This window comes from Sorex araneus, chromosome X (assembly GCF_027595985.1).
Source record: "Sorex araneus isolate mSorAra2 chromosome X, mSorAra2.pri, whole genome shotgun sequence".
In the NCBI taxonomy this organism is placed as follows: Eukaryota; Metazoa; Chordata; class Mammalia; order Eulipotyphla; family Soricidae; genus Sorex; species Sorex araneus.
The window spans coordinates 202,033,253-202,052,210 of record NC_073313.1 but is presented as its reverse complement, the minus strand read 5'-3'; the positions used below and the strand labels follow the sequence as shown (position 1 = coordinate 202,052,210).

Genomic DNA, 18,958 nt, shown 5'->3' with positions numbered 1-18,958 from the left:
ATTTCCCATATTCTGAGGTAGTCTAGGAATTGCCAGGACAAATGATTCCTAAGTTAACTTTCAAACTGCTTTGGGCTAAAGCAGATGAGCTCTAATGGCTTGAATTACTACCTATAGGAAGGTTATGGAGAAGGTTAATGATAAATGATTAGTCATCAGATAATTTTTATGATCACATATCATCAAAAAGATTCTTTCAGAAAAAAAAACAAACTACAAAATATGTTCTCCTTCGGTTTATTTGTCCCAGTGGTTTAAAAAATTAGTTTTATGAAACCGTAATCTTCCTCATGACAGATGGGCTTATACATTAGCATCGTGCTTTCAATCAACAGTTTACATTTTCAAGAGTAAGGTGAAGAAACTGACTGTAAAGACATCTTCAGTACCCATCATTTTTCAGTTTTATAACATTGATACAAAAAATAGTTTTCTGATTAGCAGCTTTATTGGCAACCCATGTAACCCTAAATAGTACTACAAACCTGGAGAGTGCACTTTTACAGACAATTACGTTTGGCGAAATAGTATGTACAATTTTGACAAATAAATACATAAATACAATCATTCATATATAACAGTATACCTAATTGTCAATTATCATCAACAAGCGTTTCTAGTAAATTACTTCTTTCATTCACAAGTTACTTTATTGCTTATAAAAACTATCTTCACTTTTACAGAATAAATGACATAATCAATTTCCCCACTAAACCCACATATTAGGAAAGGTAGAAAATGAATCCCAGATGCTCTATGCAAATATTCCATTGTCTTTTGATAGAAGAGATTTGACTGAAAAACTCCTTCCTGGATTTTTCTTGTCAAGAGTTTGTTTTTCACATATCATATCACACAAAGGGGTTTTGCTCTTCTGAATTTAGTCCAAATCAGAAATGATCTTTTATTTTGATAACTTAAAAACATAACATGATGTACTGAAACTGGCATTTGTTCCAATAATAAGACACAAAGCCACACAAACTAGCCTACCAAGTTAAACATTTTTTCCAAAATTAAATTTAAAAAATAAAATTTTAATAATACAGTAACTGGTTATTGATCCCTTTTGCTATCCATTACATAATGAATAGCACAGCTGGGGAGATGGAGAGAAGGGAGAAGGTTTTATAAAAATGGTTTGAATGATCCCTAATGTAAAACAGTCTGAAAGACTTTTAGTTAGAGAAATGGTCATTTTTAAAAAAAGGCTTTTAATTTCAAACAAGTAAAACCATGAATTGACCAGTGCCATACAATTAACCAAAGCAGAAAATCAGAGATTTTTCTTGATCATCTGACTTAAACTCTTTTGAACATTCAAATAAATGAGGAGAAAACATGCTGTAGCCTATTGAAACACTGGACAAATGACCTTGCCTCACCAAGCTCCATGCAGAAGAAAATGTTACACAGCAAGCAAATCCTAGTTATACAAAGAGTTGGGAAGAAGAAAAAATGACTTTAAAATATGTACACATGGCCTTGATGAATATATACATGTTTGTCACATGGGAACTACCTAGCATTAAAAAAGTTAAGAAACAATTCTTTAGAACATACAATTCTCTGATTTTTGCTCCTTTTAAAGAGTAGGGCTTTTTCCATTATGTACACACACCAATTTATAGATGTACATATATGATATTTATAATGTACAATTCCTTTACACTGAGGGTGGTTTGACTAGCATAAAGTATATGGAAACAAAGGCTTAACTTGCTGCATGACTGGAACGTAAACCAAGTACAAAGTCATGAGTCTTTTCAAGTGATTGGAACTCAGCAGCTGAAGGCTGGGTTTGTGTTGATCTGTCTTTCTCCAGACTACCTAATTCTGTTTTGTAATAATTCTCAGCATTTCTGATAAAAGTTTAAAATAATATAGATTGAGAAATAGGAATGACAGATCCAGTGTTTTCAAGAAATCATTTATGACTTTCATTTATCAATTTTATTTATCAGTAGATAAATAAACTTCTAGAGAGTTTCCAAGGGTCAGGTTAAAGAAGAACAACAGTAAAAACGTCCTCTTTCAATGTGGGGACTTTCTTAGACTGAAGACAAATGTTTTAATAAATGGTATATATGCAATGCATGGGTATACTGAGTGCCTATTTTGTTAAAAGTAGACTAGCTTTACCTATTCTCAAAGTTCTCAAGAGAGTTCAGATCAAATGTGTCCTGAGATTGAAACTAATACATTTTGCAAAGCAGGTTCTTCAATTACTGTACTAGATGTTCTACCATAGAGTTCTTCTTAAAGAAAGGCAGATGCCTTCACATTCAGGAAGCATCCTGGATGTCAAGGCAACTCACTAAAGAAATAATATTTCTTGAAACCATAAGAAATTACAGTGGAGCTGTGGATTTTTTAAACTACTAACTTTTAATCTGAATGAAAGTTAGCATCTTAGAAAGACCAGCTGCTCTAAATGTCCATGTTCAATCTTTACGTTGACAGGTTTTCACACTAAAATGATGTAAATGACTATTAATGACCACCAATGTAATTAGGAAACAATTTTAGCATTTAGCATAATGCATTATACACTACATTATTGTAGCACCTTTTTAACTAAGGAACTCCAAACACTTAGCAAATGCAATTTTATCTCACACCACTTGTGAGGTAGGTGTTTTTTTCCTAGTCATTTTATAAATGAGCACATTGAAGCACAGCAAGGCCAGAACGTCTACTCACATGACCCAGTGAGTAAGTTTTATCAACCAAGCTAACCACCAATTTTTCCCAAGAACCTCAAACCTGAAGCCTTGAAAACACCTCCTGACGGCATTGTTATGAGAGGTACTCAGCTGTTTGGGAAGTTCGAAAATTTTGCATCTATATATTCTAGAGCTGAATCATTCAGTAACAGTGACACCTGTTTAAAGATTTTCTCACATGCTTTGCAAGTGTGTGGGAAAGACATCTTATACTATTGCTAAGATTATGTTCATTATAATTCACACATAAATGTTCATTTTTTCCCAAGTGATTTATTGTTTTTCTGGCCTCCTACCGACTTATTTCTATACCTGTAACTGCCTGAACAGATTTTAAAAATACAGTTATCAACATATTATGGAAGGCAGCAGGTAAGATTACATTTGGCAAAGTCTCCTTTGGAGGAACCATGTAATGTCTGTTCTGAAAGAGCAAAAAAAAAAAAAAAACTCTTATTCATTGTGTAAAGTAGAATTTTACATACATTTTACCCACTGACCAAGCTTAAACCTTGCATGAGCAAGCAGAGCTATTTTGCAAATATGAAGAATATTTGATTCTGAAGTTTCAATTTCTATTTATTTAACTGCAGCCTCCCTAAGTTCATCTCTTGGTTGAACTAAAAATACCTTACACATTACATGGCAATATAGGTAAAAATTCAATGCAACAGCACACACATTATAAATAATCACATCAAGTGTGTCTTCCTGACTGCATCTCATTTCTAAATTGTTTTTGATTTGGATTATTTTTACATAGATGATATAAAGACATGATTGTGACCTTCAGTTTCTCAGAACCAGATATTTATCTCAGTTGCACAGTAAGTAAATCCTAACAGTCATTAGGCAGTTGTTTTTGCTGATAAATGGCAATGCCTCAGGATCTTAGGACATAATCAGGTCCTATACCTCATATGTTGTTTCTATAACACAATCCTAACATTTGCAAATTGGCAATCAAAGAAAGGAACTAAGAGTAAGAAGGGGGAAAAAAAAACACCTCCTTACAAAACCCCTTCACCAAAACATTTCTTTTGGTGACACATGTAAAATACCAACACCCTCAGCCTCATTTCTCAAAAAAGAAAAGAAACATATATATATATATACACACACATTGGTAAAAATCCTAACATCTGAGATGTTTCTTGCTTGACATGTCATTCCAGATTCTGTGCATTTCTTCCGGGGAGATCTGATGCACAGTGATAACTCGGCGATACCTACACAAACTGTAGGCCATTTTCCAGTGATTGAAGCCACTGTTCTGGAAAGGATGGATGCCCAGCTTCCGAAGACACAGTCCCACATATACATCTTCAAGATGAAGCAGCCTTGTATGGAGTGAGGTCTTGTAAATGAGTTCAGCCACATCAGCTGAGAAGATATAGCCAGTCCCTGAACAGAATGGTGGGTAGTTACTGTCAGGGTACAAATCCCTGGGCATATACCACTTACTGCGGACGTCCCGGATTGGGCCTCCATTTATGACATATCCAGTAAAATACCTTCTCCTTGGCTTGGTGGAGGGTTTTAGAAGCTTATAAATAAGGTTGTCCATGTTTACAAAAATGTCACTGTCTGTCTTCATGACATACTTAGCTTTTGAACAAAAAGTGGCCACCCATCTCATCCCCATTAATGTTTTGAGGGTTAGGTTATGGTAGGAGTCAATAAAATCCTCCACAATGATATCATGGAAGATCTGGCTCTCTTGCTCTACCATCTGGTTCAGAACCGGATCAGCATTCTTACCCAGGAGGAAAAGAGTGGCGATCTTGATCCCTTTGAAGTTGTTCTCATCACCCCAGGTCTCTCGGATGGCTTGGCGGGCATCGAATTCTTTGTGGGTGGTGCTGATGAGAATAACAAGGAAAGGAATGTTTTTCTCACATTTGTTGGGCTCATTTATTAGGAAGTCAAAAGAATGTGGGTTTATAGGTCGAGTTCTTATATTGCCAAAGGTGAAGTTCTTCCTTGCAACTGTTAGGTGGCTGAATGGCTTGGAGCCAGTGTAGGTAGACGTAGGACGAGTTATACTCAAATACCAGAGTGCACTGGCCCAGCACACAACTGTCAAAACATATAAACAGGAGACTTTTGAAGCCATTGCGTTGGAAGCAGGTCTACTCCAGATGTGGAAGAATATGCCTTCTTGGCACTAGTTTCTTTTCTTCTTTCAGAGGCAGCATATTATTAATAAATCTTGAAGTTCGAGAAAGATGTGTGAGGGTGGATCTGTCCATAGATCTCAGTAGCAATCTGGCATCTCGGCATTCATTGTTTTCTTCCAAACCTGAATGAAGGTTCTATGCCTCACAAATCATCCTCTTTATTCTGCAAAATCAATAAAGTACAGTTGCTTTTCAGATTTATGTAGTCATTTTATAGTTTGAAATAAGAATAATTAGTATCTATGAATTTTTCACTAATAGAAGATAATTAATACAAACATAATCATTCATTTCTATCAAGACTAAAATCTTCCTGATAACAATCTTCCCTTTTCTCCCCTTGATGGAAGCTCACAAGTATATAGATATATCTTTAGAAAACGATAAGCTAAATAGAACATTAAAGTTTTCTCATTTTTACAAAATGCCTTTTTGAGGCTATTGTCTGACACTCATTTCTTCGAGTTGAAAGTCTTACACATGACCTCATATCAATTTTTCTATTTTTCCCATGTCTGAATTTTGTTTGACTCAGATAAATTGATGAATTTTTAGCAACTCTTTGCTTTCTTTTACATCGTATTTAACAAATGTGTCATTTTTTACTGAAAAATCTGCAAAAGTTGTCTGTCTGGGTCCTGACTTGGAAGTAATTCTTGACTTTTCCTCATTTACCCCTTACATTGACTTTCTCAAATTTAGTTTCTAATTCTCAGTTTTCTGTGAAGTTCATAGTGGAGAATATCCTTCTCCGTCATGCCTGGAGATTATCAATCAAGTGTTAATTAGAAAGAAGAAAATATTAATTTTGGAGTTATCTAAATGGTGTTACTCTGTAGTTTTCACCCTTATGGTCCCTTGATGAAGTTATTGAATTCTTTCTACTTAAGTAAACTTGCCTATATAATGGGTATAATGAGAAATTTGGATTGGGGATCACAACTTAAATAAAGGTGACAGAGTACTACAATTGGTGTTTAAGTAAAAAAAACTTGTCCTTTGGAGCTCTCAGTCTTTCTAGAAAATCAGTAGCTTTCATGTTGGTAAAATAAATTGCAAGATTACAAAGTCCATTCATGTAAAAAATCTCCCTTCCTAGTTAAAGCAAAATGTCATAGTCCTAGAAGACAGATATAACAGATAATGGGCATCATTTTCAAGAAAGCCTGTTTCTAAGAAAAATATGCAGCTGAATGTACAGACTGTGGCTGAAAGAATTTAAGTAGGATGATAGATTGAAAATCATGCTTCTAAGCACAATAGTCTTAATGAAATAAAAGATATGATGGGTAACGGCAGGGAGAATACACGTTCTTTTGTCTAAGCCAAGAGCTGACTATGAATACAGGACCCATGTGAGACTGGCAATAACTCAGTGTGGTTACAGTTATAACTAAACGGATATTAGAATGGCTTCAAGCAACATGGCTCAGGAACAGTCAGGTCTTCGTTCAATTCATAATAAGTACTCTCTAAATACAGAATCCAGTATTTGGTTTCTGGAGAAAATGTTGGCTTTAAGGTGAACTCAAACTGATCAAAAGAAGGCTGTGATATGCTATAAGCTTTGAAACTTTAAACAGTAAGGAGACAAATGAGAGTAAAATCAGCAATTGAGAATTTAGAACGGGGTTTTCAATTTGGAATATATACTGGGGGCCAGAGAGATAGCCTAGTGGGTAGTGTGCTTGCCTTGCATATTGCTGACCTGAGTTTAGTCCCTGACACCCCAAATAGTCTCCTGAACCCTGTCATGAGGGTTCCTGAGCATAAGGCTATAAGTAAAAGTGAGTACCACTGAGTGTGACACAAAATCCAAAAATAAAAATTTTTGGAATATACAGACACTACTCCATTTGAATTCTAGTGATGTGAGTTAAAGGTGTTATTAGTAACCAAGCTCTCTCCACATTTTTCCTGATCTAACATCATAGTTAAAAATTATTTTTATAGTTACTGGTGCCCGCTCGAGCAAATCGATGAGCAACGGGATGACAGTGATAGTGACAGGGACCATATATAGAGGTACTTAAGAGACCTGGGTCTACTCCTTGCTATTCTAGTGGGTGCTCTGATGCTGCCTGGAGGACAAACTCAGCTCCCCACACATGCTATGCATGTGTTCTACTCTGTAAGTTATCTCCCAGGGCTCTATTATAAGCTTAACTTAATTATCGATCTTCAGAGTTCTTTACTAAATTTTGAGGCACCTAATAGTAAGCTATTAAAGGACACCCTCCAAAGATTCACCTGGAAGTAGCTTCTGTCACATTCTACACAGGAGCCACTACTCAGGCTACTAAATGGAGGCTTAATGGTGTGTGAAAAGTATAGAACAGAAACAGAACAGAACCTATACCCCTCAAGAAACTTATAGTCCAGGAGAAAAGTTTCAAACAAATTATTTAGACACTAGAATAAAAATTTGCATAAAGAACATCCAAAGGAGCAGTGGTGAGCTGGTGGACAAGGCATGGGAGGATAACTACTTGGTGCAATCTTGCCAACTATGAACAGTACAACTCTAGAAGTATTATTCACAGAATGTGCACTGCAAATCCCCCCACTTTAATCCCAGAGTCAAACAATGATGCTATCTTGAGAAAGCTGGCATGGAAATATCAAGAATGATGGTTAAAATGAATCCTCAAAGGCAAATTGGAATGGGGGAGAGATATCCCAGCCACAGCACATACAAAAAACATAAAATGAGAGAGCACTGTGTATACTATGGCTGCAAAAAGTGCTGCAAAGGAAGAGAGAAGTGTGATGGGAGGGAGGATGAAGGCGGCAAAGTCTGGGGCTTCCTGGATAGGCAAGCATCTGGTGGGGGGTGGTATTTAGAAACCCTTTCTGTACCAAATCACCACCATGCTCATGGCCAGACTCCACAGGCTTGAACAATCCTCTCCAGGAATAAATATGTTGAAAAACTCAGGTATGTGGGTTTTGTGATGGAAATCTCCAGGCTCTCATGGAGGTGGGGATAGGTGACTTCCTGCCATCCCCCTGTTCTTCCAGGAGCCTGGCGGCCATACCCATGAACTGCCTCTGGTACCATATAAGCTCATTAACTGGCCATGATTCACAGAGTCAGAAATAAATCTCCAAAGAGATCAGCAAGCTGCAGAGATGTATCTGGATCCCGACATCACCATCCAGTTATAAATGTAACTCCAGTTGTATCACCCATGAAAATTTTAGAATTTCTGAAGCGACATCTCATACTCTTCACCACTGTTATACTAGGAGCTTCACACCATACTGAGGAGATGTAAAGTAGAAGGCAACCAATCTCTATCAAGAAAATTTTAACACACAAAGCTTAATCTGTAACAACATGCTAATGATCTCAATAATCTCTTATATAAGAGCTTAGTAGCTTCAGGGTGAGTTATAACAATCTTCACTCTTCCTTCTCAGGAATTTTTTATATCATTTTTAGCAAATTAATCATAACAAACAATAACTTAGGGGCATGCTTGTGTGGTGGTTGGGAAAATTGGAAATAATGGTGGTGGCAAGGTGTAATGATGGTAAGTTTGGTGTTGGAATATCGAATGTAATAAACCATTGTAAACAACTTTGTTTACAATGATCCAATAAAAATTTAGAAAAATTTTAAAAAATTCAAAAATAAAAGAAACCCTTTCTGAACTGTTTACTGAGTTATTTATGTTTGCAATCTGAAGAGAATAATAGAGGACTTTTTTCTTAAATTAAAAAATATTAATTTATTGAGGCAACATAACTTACAGTAGCAGTAATGCTCATGTTTATGATTTTCATGTAAAAGTTACTCACGTCTACAACAGTGACAAAAACCCTCAGCACTGTCCTTATGAAAATGCTATAAACCTTTAACAGCTCCCTCACCTCTCTTAGCAACATCAGTTCTGTAGTCAGATACAAGGGTTTGTTTTCATAGTCCGTTGTCCCTTTTTTTTTTTATTGAATTAGCTATTTTTTTTAGTGAATTACTGTGAGATAGACCCTTCCAAAGCAGTTCATGGTTAGCCTTCAGTCTTACAGTGTTCCAACACCCATGCTTCTATCAGTGTACATTTCCCAGCACCAGTGTCCCTCGTTTCCCTCCCATCAACCCCATCCCTCACCTCCTAGCCTGCCTCTATGGCAGGAGCTTCCCTCTCTCTCCCTATTTCTCTCTCTCTCTCTCTCAATAATGGAGGACTTGACTGTCTCCTAGTCCTCTCTGGCAATTTCAATAAAAAGTTACTTTCCAGTTTTAAAGATTTCTTTCTCATAGATCTAGGTCCCAAAAGGGTACGTAATAACTTGCTTCATGATACATTGATACTTTGTTTGATGATCTTCTGGAGGGAAAAAAAAAAGATGTACTGAATTAAAACAAATACTTGGGAAATTTAGAGAGAGTCAAAGAGGAGGAAATAATTAGAAAGAGGAGCAAGCATAAATAAATTTTATGTATTTATAAACACCTCTTATAGAAGAATAAGAATTATTTCCTAGAGAGCTAGCAAACATGGTCCTTTTTATTACTGTTACCACAAATTTCATTTATGAATATGTGCAGCACACTTGATATCATGCAGTGTGCTGTACCTTATGCCATTTGATAGAAATCATTCTTTGCAGTGTTACTAGAGATGTGTGTTCCCCAGTTCACAGACTAGAGAATGAAAACTCAAAGGATTAAGTAGTAAGCACTTGTTACACAGCTGCTGGTGACTTAAGGAAATCACCATCCCAAATTTCTTAAGGGGTGGAAGGAAAAGAGATGAAATCTTGTATGGGAAATTCCAGGGTGTCAGGGAACATCTCATGCTGATTTTTATATACTAGTTTTATTTATTTTACATTATTATTATTATTATTATTTTGCTATTTCTGGCCACATCTGGCTGTGCTTACAAGCTACTCCTGTCCTCAGAGATCCATATGCTAAAAATCAAACTAGGGTCAGCTACATACCAGGTAAGTGCATTAACCCTTGTAGGATCCCTCTGGCTGCCTTAACTCTTTTTCTATCCCTCTGTCCCCTTGATTTTCTTAGGTTGATGATGGATGTCTATATCTTGGAATTTTTTCAAAGTTCATTCTGGTCTTCCCCACAGCACACTTTCCAGTTTGATGGAAGTTCATGATCACCAAAAGTGATTTTTACAAAGGACACATTAAAGCCTGTAGACGTTGGGTGGGAGAAAGTGGAGCTACCACTCTTGAGGAAGTTTAGAAACACTTTCTAAATCTTTCTCTCTAAATTCATATGAAGCCCATGCATGCACAGAACTGCTATTTCTATTGTTCTTTTTTAGATATGAAAGCAAAAGTAGGCATACTATCACATCATGGTGACGAGTAATAGAAATTATCACCAGAAGGAGGATTTGAAATGTAAGAAGGAACCACACTGGGAAATGAAAGAGCAATCAATGATCAGCGGAAAGTTTCTGGGGAGGAAGCTGAGTATCACAAAGCAGATTCTCTGGAGTGTTCTTTGAATTTTAAAAGATTTTTTTTTAAAAAGTTCTGCTTAACAGACATAATACTATATCAATAAAACTAAGTTTCATATATAATATTTGCCATTATTTTAAGGAGTCCTACAACAAGTACAGATACTGATGACATATTATTTCATTTTCCATTAAAACAAAATCCCTCTAAAGAGATAACATTCAATTTGAACATATGAAAGATTTTCCCACCAGGAACCTAAATTCATCACAGATTCCCTTATTTGCAGAACATTCAATTTAAGAAGCACTAGTTTCTCTAAAAATTTCATGGTGGATTTTCTATTATTTTGAGTAATTAAAATATAAGTTTTCATTTAACAGTACACAAATTGTTACATTGATAAAGTTTCCACAAATTGCAAAAGTTCTTCTTTTCTATGGACAGAAGAATTTCCTAAGAACAAGTAAATACACGGGGAAACAAATGATGAAAGATGAATAGAATTCAGAGCTCAAGACAAAAAATTTGGAAGTTGAAGACAGGCCATTTAGTAGCAAATTAATGTGTTGGGACTGAACTGAGCTACCAGGATGAGCCCAGTGGTTTGGATGAGGTTGAACATATTCTTTTAGTAAATAAGTAAATAATTAGTAAATAAGTTCCTAAATTCTAACAAAATTGTCAGTTTTCCTTTTCTCACAGATCCCAGGTTCTGCTTAAGCCTGTTTGTTGTCAGTATGCAGATCCTAGGTACTTAGCTTGTTTGTTGTCAGTATGCAGATCCTAGGTACTAAGCCTGTTTGTTGTCAGTATGTAGATCTTACATTGTTTTCCCTTATGCAGAAGAACTTTGCATGTTCTTCCTATAAATCCTTTGGTGACTGTATTGTGATCTTAAGAGTTTCCATGATCAATAAAAGGAGATTATGGGGCTCTCTACCTTCATCTAAGAGTCAGAGAGAACCTAGACCCTCCATGACATACATTTCTTCTGCATCCCTTGTCTCAGCGCCTCCGACCGCAGGAACGTTCATGCAACATGAATGCCAACAAGATAATTTACATTGATATTATAAAATAATTTAGAAAGACTGTATTCAAACATATTGAAAGTGAAAAACCTAGCATCTCCTAAGTGAAGTAAGCAGTTTGATGTCAAGTTCGTGCCTGTACATATAATTCAGGTAAGTATAAGTTAATATGATTTTCTATGTGTAAATTGGAAATTTGGCTTGAAAATCTTTCCAGCTTCCTAGGAATGGTTGATTTCGCCCTCTGATGTCTCAAGGAAAATTCTATCTCCAAGTTATGATTTCCCTTGGATTTTCACATCTTCTTCATTTGTTCATCAAAGATGCAGAGAACATTTGTTAGATGCCTGTCTCTCTTCTGCAGACTGACCTGAGACAGCAGAGCGTGTTGTCTAGGACATGAAGGTAGAAAATAAACACATGGGTATTCATAAAATAACTATTTCAGGTATTGATTAAGTGTAATGTAAATTAACTGGTGTAATGAGAGAGAGAGAATAGAGGTGGGAAGGGTAAGAAGGATATTTTAAAGTAGGTACCCTAGTAATGGGGTGATATCTGAACTGGAAATGAACTGTTTCATCATTTCTGGTTCAGTTTTTGAGTCTTTTACTAGTTTCTGTTTCTTGATTAACTCTTGGAGATTGAGGTTACATTAGGACCCTACATTAATCTTGGACCTCTGTCCCTGTTCGTGAACCTATGACTCTCGGATTCAAGATTCCCATGGGAGCCATACCCACTCATGCAAGTATTCTCAGCTTCCTGAGGTATGTAGACCATCTATGACATAGTTGCTAGTTCTGCCTTAACCAGGTACTACATACCGGAGAGCTTATACAACATAAATATGTTATTTCACAGTTCTGAAGACCTCTGGCTGTGTTGGTTGCTTCTAAGGGCTGTAAGTGAGAATATCTTCTGTACTTCTCTCATGTTTGATGATTTCCTGACAGATTGTACATGCATCTCACCAGCTTTTGTTTTCATTTTCCTATGATGTTCTTCCTGTATGTTTCTCTATTCATAATATCTAGGCTTTTAGATTAGAACCTACCCTAATGGGCAGAGTTTAATTACCTACTTTGATTACCTCTATAAAGCTCCTATTTCTGATAAAAGTCACTTCTAAATTACACAGACTAAGAATTTCCAAGTATCTTTTTCTAGAAGATATAATTATACCCCTATATATTTTTCTTGGAAGCAACAAAAAGGAATATTTTGTTCTACAAGACTATTTTCTCGCTTCTTATTTTCTTGATTTGAGTACATAAAATGAGGTTTTAAAAACATTTTGTAGCACCAGTATAAGATTAATAAAATATAAATATTAATGGTTCAAATATTTGGTTAATTTTTACATAAAAAATCTAGATTAAATTACTTTTAAAACCACAAGAAGAAAATGGAAGAGTTAAAACTAATCCGTTGGTCCTGCCATTTTTTTTCTTTGAAAATCTAGTTAAGAAAGTCAGGCAGAACTTGCCATTTTTTTTCTTTGAAAATCTAGTTAAGAAAGTCAGGCAGAACTGTGGCACATTTTCTGTATGGTTGGTGCCAACAGTTCTTAAGAGACTGACTTAGTTTCTAGAGAATAAGAATAATTCTCCCGTGTCATTTCAAACTCTCACATTTCCATTATTCAGAGCCAATTTTGAAGATCTATACACCATACCATATTACAAAAGTAGCTTTAATATTAAAACCCACATAATAACTTTGAAAATACGATGTTGAAAGATAAGCCCATTTACAAATTTTAACCAGTTTTTAGGAAGAGGAACAAAAGGAGGACAGAAATTTAAGGAAGAGACAGGAGTAACTACAGGTGCTTACAAAATGTTCTTGAAGTTTATGAGAAGCCATCTTTATAATATACCATAAAACTGAGTAGGGTAGAGGGATACTTTCTGAAATATGTTCTGATTTCAAGTGATTTTCCTCAGAACTAGAGAGAGTGTGAGTACAATCAACGGATCTTCATTCTGTGGGGGAATATAAAAACTCAAATCTCAAACAGAACTAATTGATAAATGAGCCCCCAAGGCCAATCTTTCGACTATGCTGCATTAATTTGGCAAATGGTTATCCTGATGCTCAACTCCCTCCCTTCCTCTCACTATTGTAATTATGCTCTAAATAAGCACAGGAGAGGAAGAAATAAAGCACCATTAGCACTAGATAATGGTCCTTGAAGGAAGAAATTCATAAACCATTATGTTACACAACTCTCTAACTTATTATCCTTCCAAAGCATGGAGAGCTGGCTCTCTCTTTCCATCTTACTTGGGAAGAAACCTCCTTGGTGTCGAAGGCACTCTCCCCATGGAAGTTGAAACCCCTGAATGCTTGTAGAAGTGCTCTGACTCCGCTGCCTCAGAAGACAAAGAGCTCATTTGTTTCTTTTAAAATATTTAATTATGAATCCTTTCAAAGAGACCTCATAATTGAGCTCACCCAACAGATCATTCGTAGTGAGGGACTGATGGAAAGCAAAAGGCAATATTCATCAGGAGTTGGCAGCTGAAATAATTTCCACCCCAAATCTGAAAGGAATTATTTGAAACTTTCTCTTTTAGATCACTATGCCTTGAACTTTATAGAAAAGAGCTTTATAAACCTTTATAAATTCAGAAGAATTCAGTCAACTTGAAATAGGAATAGCTGATAGAAGGTAGTCTTTAGGTGGGCTTAGGGTTCTTGCTATTCTGAAAACGACACTTGATTTCATTGTAGAGAAAGTGCACTTAAAACTAAAGGAAAGACAATAGCTTGCTTCAAATAAACGTGTTTCCCAAGTTCTAAAATTCAAAGAATCTTTAAATATTGCTAAAAATTGTTCTCTCAGGAAAAAAATGAAAATGGGGCTATCTCATTATTTTAAATAAATGCTTGGCTTCCTTTGCAGTGATGGATATTGTGGCCTGACTGCTTTGTATGAGAATCATTTTTAAAAGATGGGCAGAGAAATCACTCATTTAATCCCAGAAGCTTGGGAGCCTGACAGTGTGTTCAGGTCTGAGAGGTCTTCTCCACTGGGAAAGGAAATGCCAGGCTGTTTTATTAAAGGTATGGAAGAGGATGAGAGGAAAGCCATACTCGTAACAGAAACAGCAGCTGGGAGGATTTAAAACTGATGAGCTACGTGGTACCAAAAAAAAGACCATTCATTAGGCCTATTTTTTTTGGGGGGGGTGGGGGAGAGAAGTAATATATAAATAGATTTTTTTTCAAAATCAGAAAAATGTTAGTGTGCTTATTATCTAGAATGCTTACAGGGTCTAAGGAGCTTTTCTTAAACAGACCATTATCAAGAGGTAATATTATTTTAGGTCAGATTTAAAAGAATTATATTAGTGCCATGTAGGAAATTAATAGTGTAAGAGACTATGCATTTTTTTCATTTTCAATTTGTTTGAATACAGTCTCTCTAAATTATTTTATAATATCAATGAAAATTATCTTGTTGGCATTCATATGATACTGGATGGCCTGTCTTCAACTTCCAAATTTTTAGTTTTGAGCTCTGAATTCTATGCATCTTTCATCATTTGTTTCCTCATGTATCAAGTACAAATGACAATATTTCACTTTGCAAGGCTATTTAGGATCAAAGTAGATACTGAGTTTGAAATTTCTTTGTATGCTGGATAGTGCTATGAATCAAAAGTATTAGCACTATTAATATAAACATGACAGAAGACAAATGCAGAGAAGATTGCATATAAAATAATATCATGAATAATGATTAGTCAATGCATCTTGACCAACTGGTTTGAAAGAAGTTTTTTCATTTGGCTGATGCTCAGCAAGAGTTAAATTAGCATGCTATTTCTGGTTGGCCATTTTGCATGAAACTCTTTCAGTTTCATTTTATCATGTCTATCATGCCTATCATGCCTCTTTATGATGCCTAAAGAGCAATAAAGAGGATTACGAGTTATTAAAAATGTCATCATAGCTATTATTATTGGCAATAATGTGATGAAGAATTAAAATATTTTCAAATATAACCCTTGAAGACATACAATCTCCCAGGTTTAGAGGTTCTGCAGGACAAAAATCTCAAAAGAGAAGATGTTCCTGAGATGAAAATTTAGTTAACCAGAGGGACCGAGATATGGAGAGTGTCCTGCAGCTCCTGATGAAGACGAGGCACCCCTGAATCTCACAGACCATCAGACATTGCACTAGAGAGGACACAGGAAATTCACTCTTTGTGGGACAGAAGGTGGCAGAGAGCAATGGGTAGGGGGTTAGTCTGGTGTAGGGAACATAAAAGATATAGCAGTGAACCCATTGAGGTGTTCAGGTGAGGGGACAGCAAAAGTGGCAAGGAGGTGCATACCCTTGATTCTAGGGAAACCCATGTGTTGGAAGATGGGTGTATGGATGCTAATAAAGAAGACAATAGCACTGCACTGTAGCACAGTCGTCCTGTTGTTCATCGATTTGCTCGATTGGGCACCAGTAACGTCGTCTCCATTGTGAGACTTGTTGTAACTGTTTTCGGCATATCGAATACACCACGGGTAGCTTGCCAGGCTCTGCCGAACGGGCAGGATATTCTCGGTAGCTTGCCGGGCTTTCCGAGAGGGACGGAGCAATCGAACTCAGGTTGGCCGTGTGCAAAGGCAAATGCCCTACTCGCTGTGGGATTGTTCCAGTCCAAAGAACACAATAGAGAAAGTAAATCTAGACAATTCCCCTTCTACCCTTGGGACAGATCTCATGGAGGGCACTGATAGCAGATCTGTAAATACTCCCTACTAACATTCTCATAGTCAAAACTGACCTCTATATTAAGGTAGTCCAGAATGGTTATACCATGATTATGTTAAAGATGTCTAAGACTTCAGGATAACATTGGTTTGCCTTTCCCCCCTGGCCGCAGGGAGCGTGGGTTTGTTGATTGCTCCCCCAACCTGTCAATTACCTTTGCCTCCTGATCAGACTCTGCTGACTTGTAAATAGTTTTTTTCCTCTCCTTAATGTCCTTTGCATAGTTAGTTACTTCAGAGCAATTATTTTTTTTTTATATGGACACAGGAAGACCGTTAAAAAGATAAGTTTGAAACTTGGGAGTTAACTGACTCCAGATAATGTTACCTCCTAGTATCTGCTCTCTTGACTTAAGCTTCAGTTGCCCTTACTTTCTAGATCCCCAAAAGCAGGATCCCAAGGAGGGGCTGGATGGACCCAGGGCAAACAGTGAGCTACTCTGGCATTGAAACGGGCCAGGCCAAGTGCCATAATGCTTAACTATAAGTTAAGAGCATGGTCAATAACAAATTCTGTCATGATCCAAAAAAGTAATAACTAGATTTGGATCCTGCTAGGGTTAGGAATGATTAATTTGGCTTGAGCACTGTAGTCTGAGTCTGTAGCGAGATGTCCCCAGGAGAGTCATCCTACAAGCTTAATTGTGTCTTTTACTGTTTCCATACAGAATGGAAAATATTAGGAAGTAGAATTAAGATGTTAATTAAGTTACGGATCTAAGGAGAGGAGAAACACACCGTAAGTGCTGTTTTGCCCTTGTGGGCTGCATGTGATCAGGAAGGCTTGGAAAGCATGTTGATTGGGCTTGGGGGTAAGGGGAAGAAGCGTGGTTTGGGAGGGGTGGTTAGAGAAAAGTGGTGGTTAGCAAAAGTGGTGGCTGCAGAGAGTGGTGAGAGATGGAGAGTTTGAGTTCAAGAGTGGGAGCTGAAGGCAAAGCGAGGAGGGACAGAGTTGCAAGTGGGAGAGGGTAGAACAGAGTTGGGGGCAGAGAGTTGTAGAGAGCATTGTGGAGAGAGTGTGGGAGAGGCAAGAGCTGGAATAAATGGCAACTGATCACCAACCAGTTTGGCCTTCTTTCCTCCTTTGTCTGCCTATTGTAACGGCCGACCCAGGTGGGGAAGCAGCTCCCCAAATGCAGGTGGCAGGAGAGAGCCGTCCAGAGAGCGTCTGTTAATTGAGTGTCTGTTAATGTGTGATCACTCCTAGCGTCACTGGCTAAAAGGTGTTTACACAACCCGAGAAAGGAGCTTACACAGCTCCACAGTGAGGTGATTACACATAAGGCAAAGCTAAAATGAGATCCATCATTTTTTCCTCTCCTATTTCTATATTACAAAGTTCATTATCATTTAACCACTCAGATTATTTAACTTTTAGTATTAGAATCAACTTTATAAATCATTAGCAGAAAATGCTGCTTTGCTTCTTTCTCAACCATCTATGCTGGGTCTTCAGTTCCCATCTGCATCAGTTCCCAGCATCACACCGCACAAAACTATTTACCAAATTCTTGTTCAATTTTCCTCTCACAAGACTCAGTTTTATGCTTGAGATTTATATTTATACACACTCTCATAACTTCCTCTCTTCTAAAATTTCTCATTCTATTCTGATAGAGACCAAACCTGCCAGTATTCAGCCTTAAATTCAGGATGACAAAGCACTTTACACAGCTACTAGATGTTTTTTCAAGATAGCATGGATTCCTATAACTAGATTCCTTTGGTAGGGTTTTAGGTACTAATCTGTCCCATGACTTTTGCCATTCAAAGCTCTTACCTATATCCTTTCCCTATTCTCTCTTCCCCACTTTACAAATTCCCCAGTGAATACTCCTGTGATTTTATATATTGAAGTTGGCTAAAGACAACCAAAGAGGCGGAAGCAGTCTCGGGTTCCAGACAAAGCACAGAATTGACAGTCAACAGAAACTCATTTCAGGCCATGAAATCTCTTTGGAAACAGTTTCCCCCCTGAAAATTTCTGTTCTAAAATTGCATAATTCCTCACAAATCAGAAATTGTTTCACTACGTCATGTTTTCTCAACACACTTAATGAATCCTTTTTACTACTTGCTAATAGTTGATTGAATGAATTTATCCTTACAATCTTTATGCACATGTTTTTTTTTTCTCTTCCATTCCACCATGATGGAGAATGCATACTTGTAATTCGTTCCACAATGGTTGCATAGATACTAAACATGGACAGATTTTTTTATTGTTTCTATTCTATAAACAACCACAGTGTGATAACTGTTTATAGACCGCTTACAATGAGTGAGTTAGTACAAGTATTCTAGAGATGATTTAAACATACAGAAGTATGTGCATACACTGTATGTAAACACTACACCATTTTAAAAAAGGCATTTGAGCAGCTCTCAGATTTTGGTATCTAGAGAGGTCCTGCAATTTATCTCCTATAGTTACCAAGGGGTGATTGCATTTACTTAATCATTCCCCTATTATTGTTTTAGTCTATTATTTCCAAGGTTTCTCTATTTTATTTTAATGTTGATTTTTATTCAGAGAACATTTATTTATAACACATTCTAATTTTCAGGAGTTTAGTTTCACAAGACTCATCCTCTATGTGGCATTCTAATTAATCCATCCCTTGTGCATGCTCTTTAATCTCTAAAAATGATTTCGGAGGTATGGTGCTGCCAGCAAGTCAACCTTGTACCTGTGGGGTGAGTGCATCAGCAGCCTGATGATGCCTTCAGGCTTCCTGACACCCCAAAATTGCTGCTGTGCCATTGGCCAGACTCCAACAACTTGGGATCAAGTT

At 36.8% G+C, this 18,958-nt stretch overlaps 1 protein-coding gene across 3 annotated transcripts in view; it reads right to left on the bottom strand.

Annotated features, from left to right (window-relative positions):
• Positions 1 to 221: 221 nt before the first annotated feature.
• The window catches only part of B3GALT1 (beta-1,3-galactosyltransferase 1), a 656,758-nt gene continuing 638,021 nt past the window's right edge, over positions 222 to 18,958 (bottom strand). For all 3 annotated transcript variants that reach the window (XM_055119807.1, XM_055119806.1, XM_055119808.1), the window contains one exon: positions 222 to 5,069. In XM_055119807.1, the coding sequence (XP_054975782.1) occupies positions 3,862 to 4,842 (981 nt within the window). In that variant the 5' untranslated portion in view covers positions 4,843 to 5,069 and the 3' untranslated portion in view covers positions 222 to 3,861. The remainder of the gene's footprint in view (positions 5,070 to 18,958) is intronic.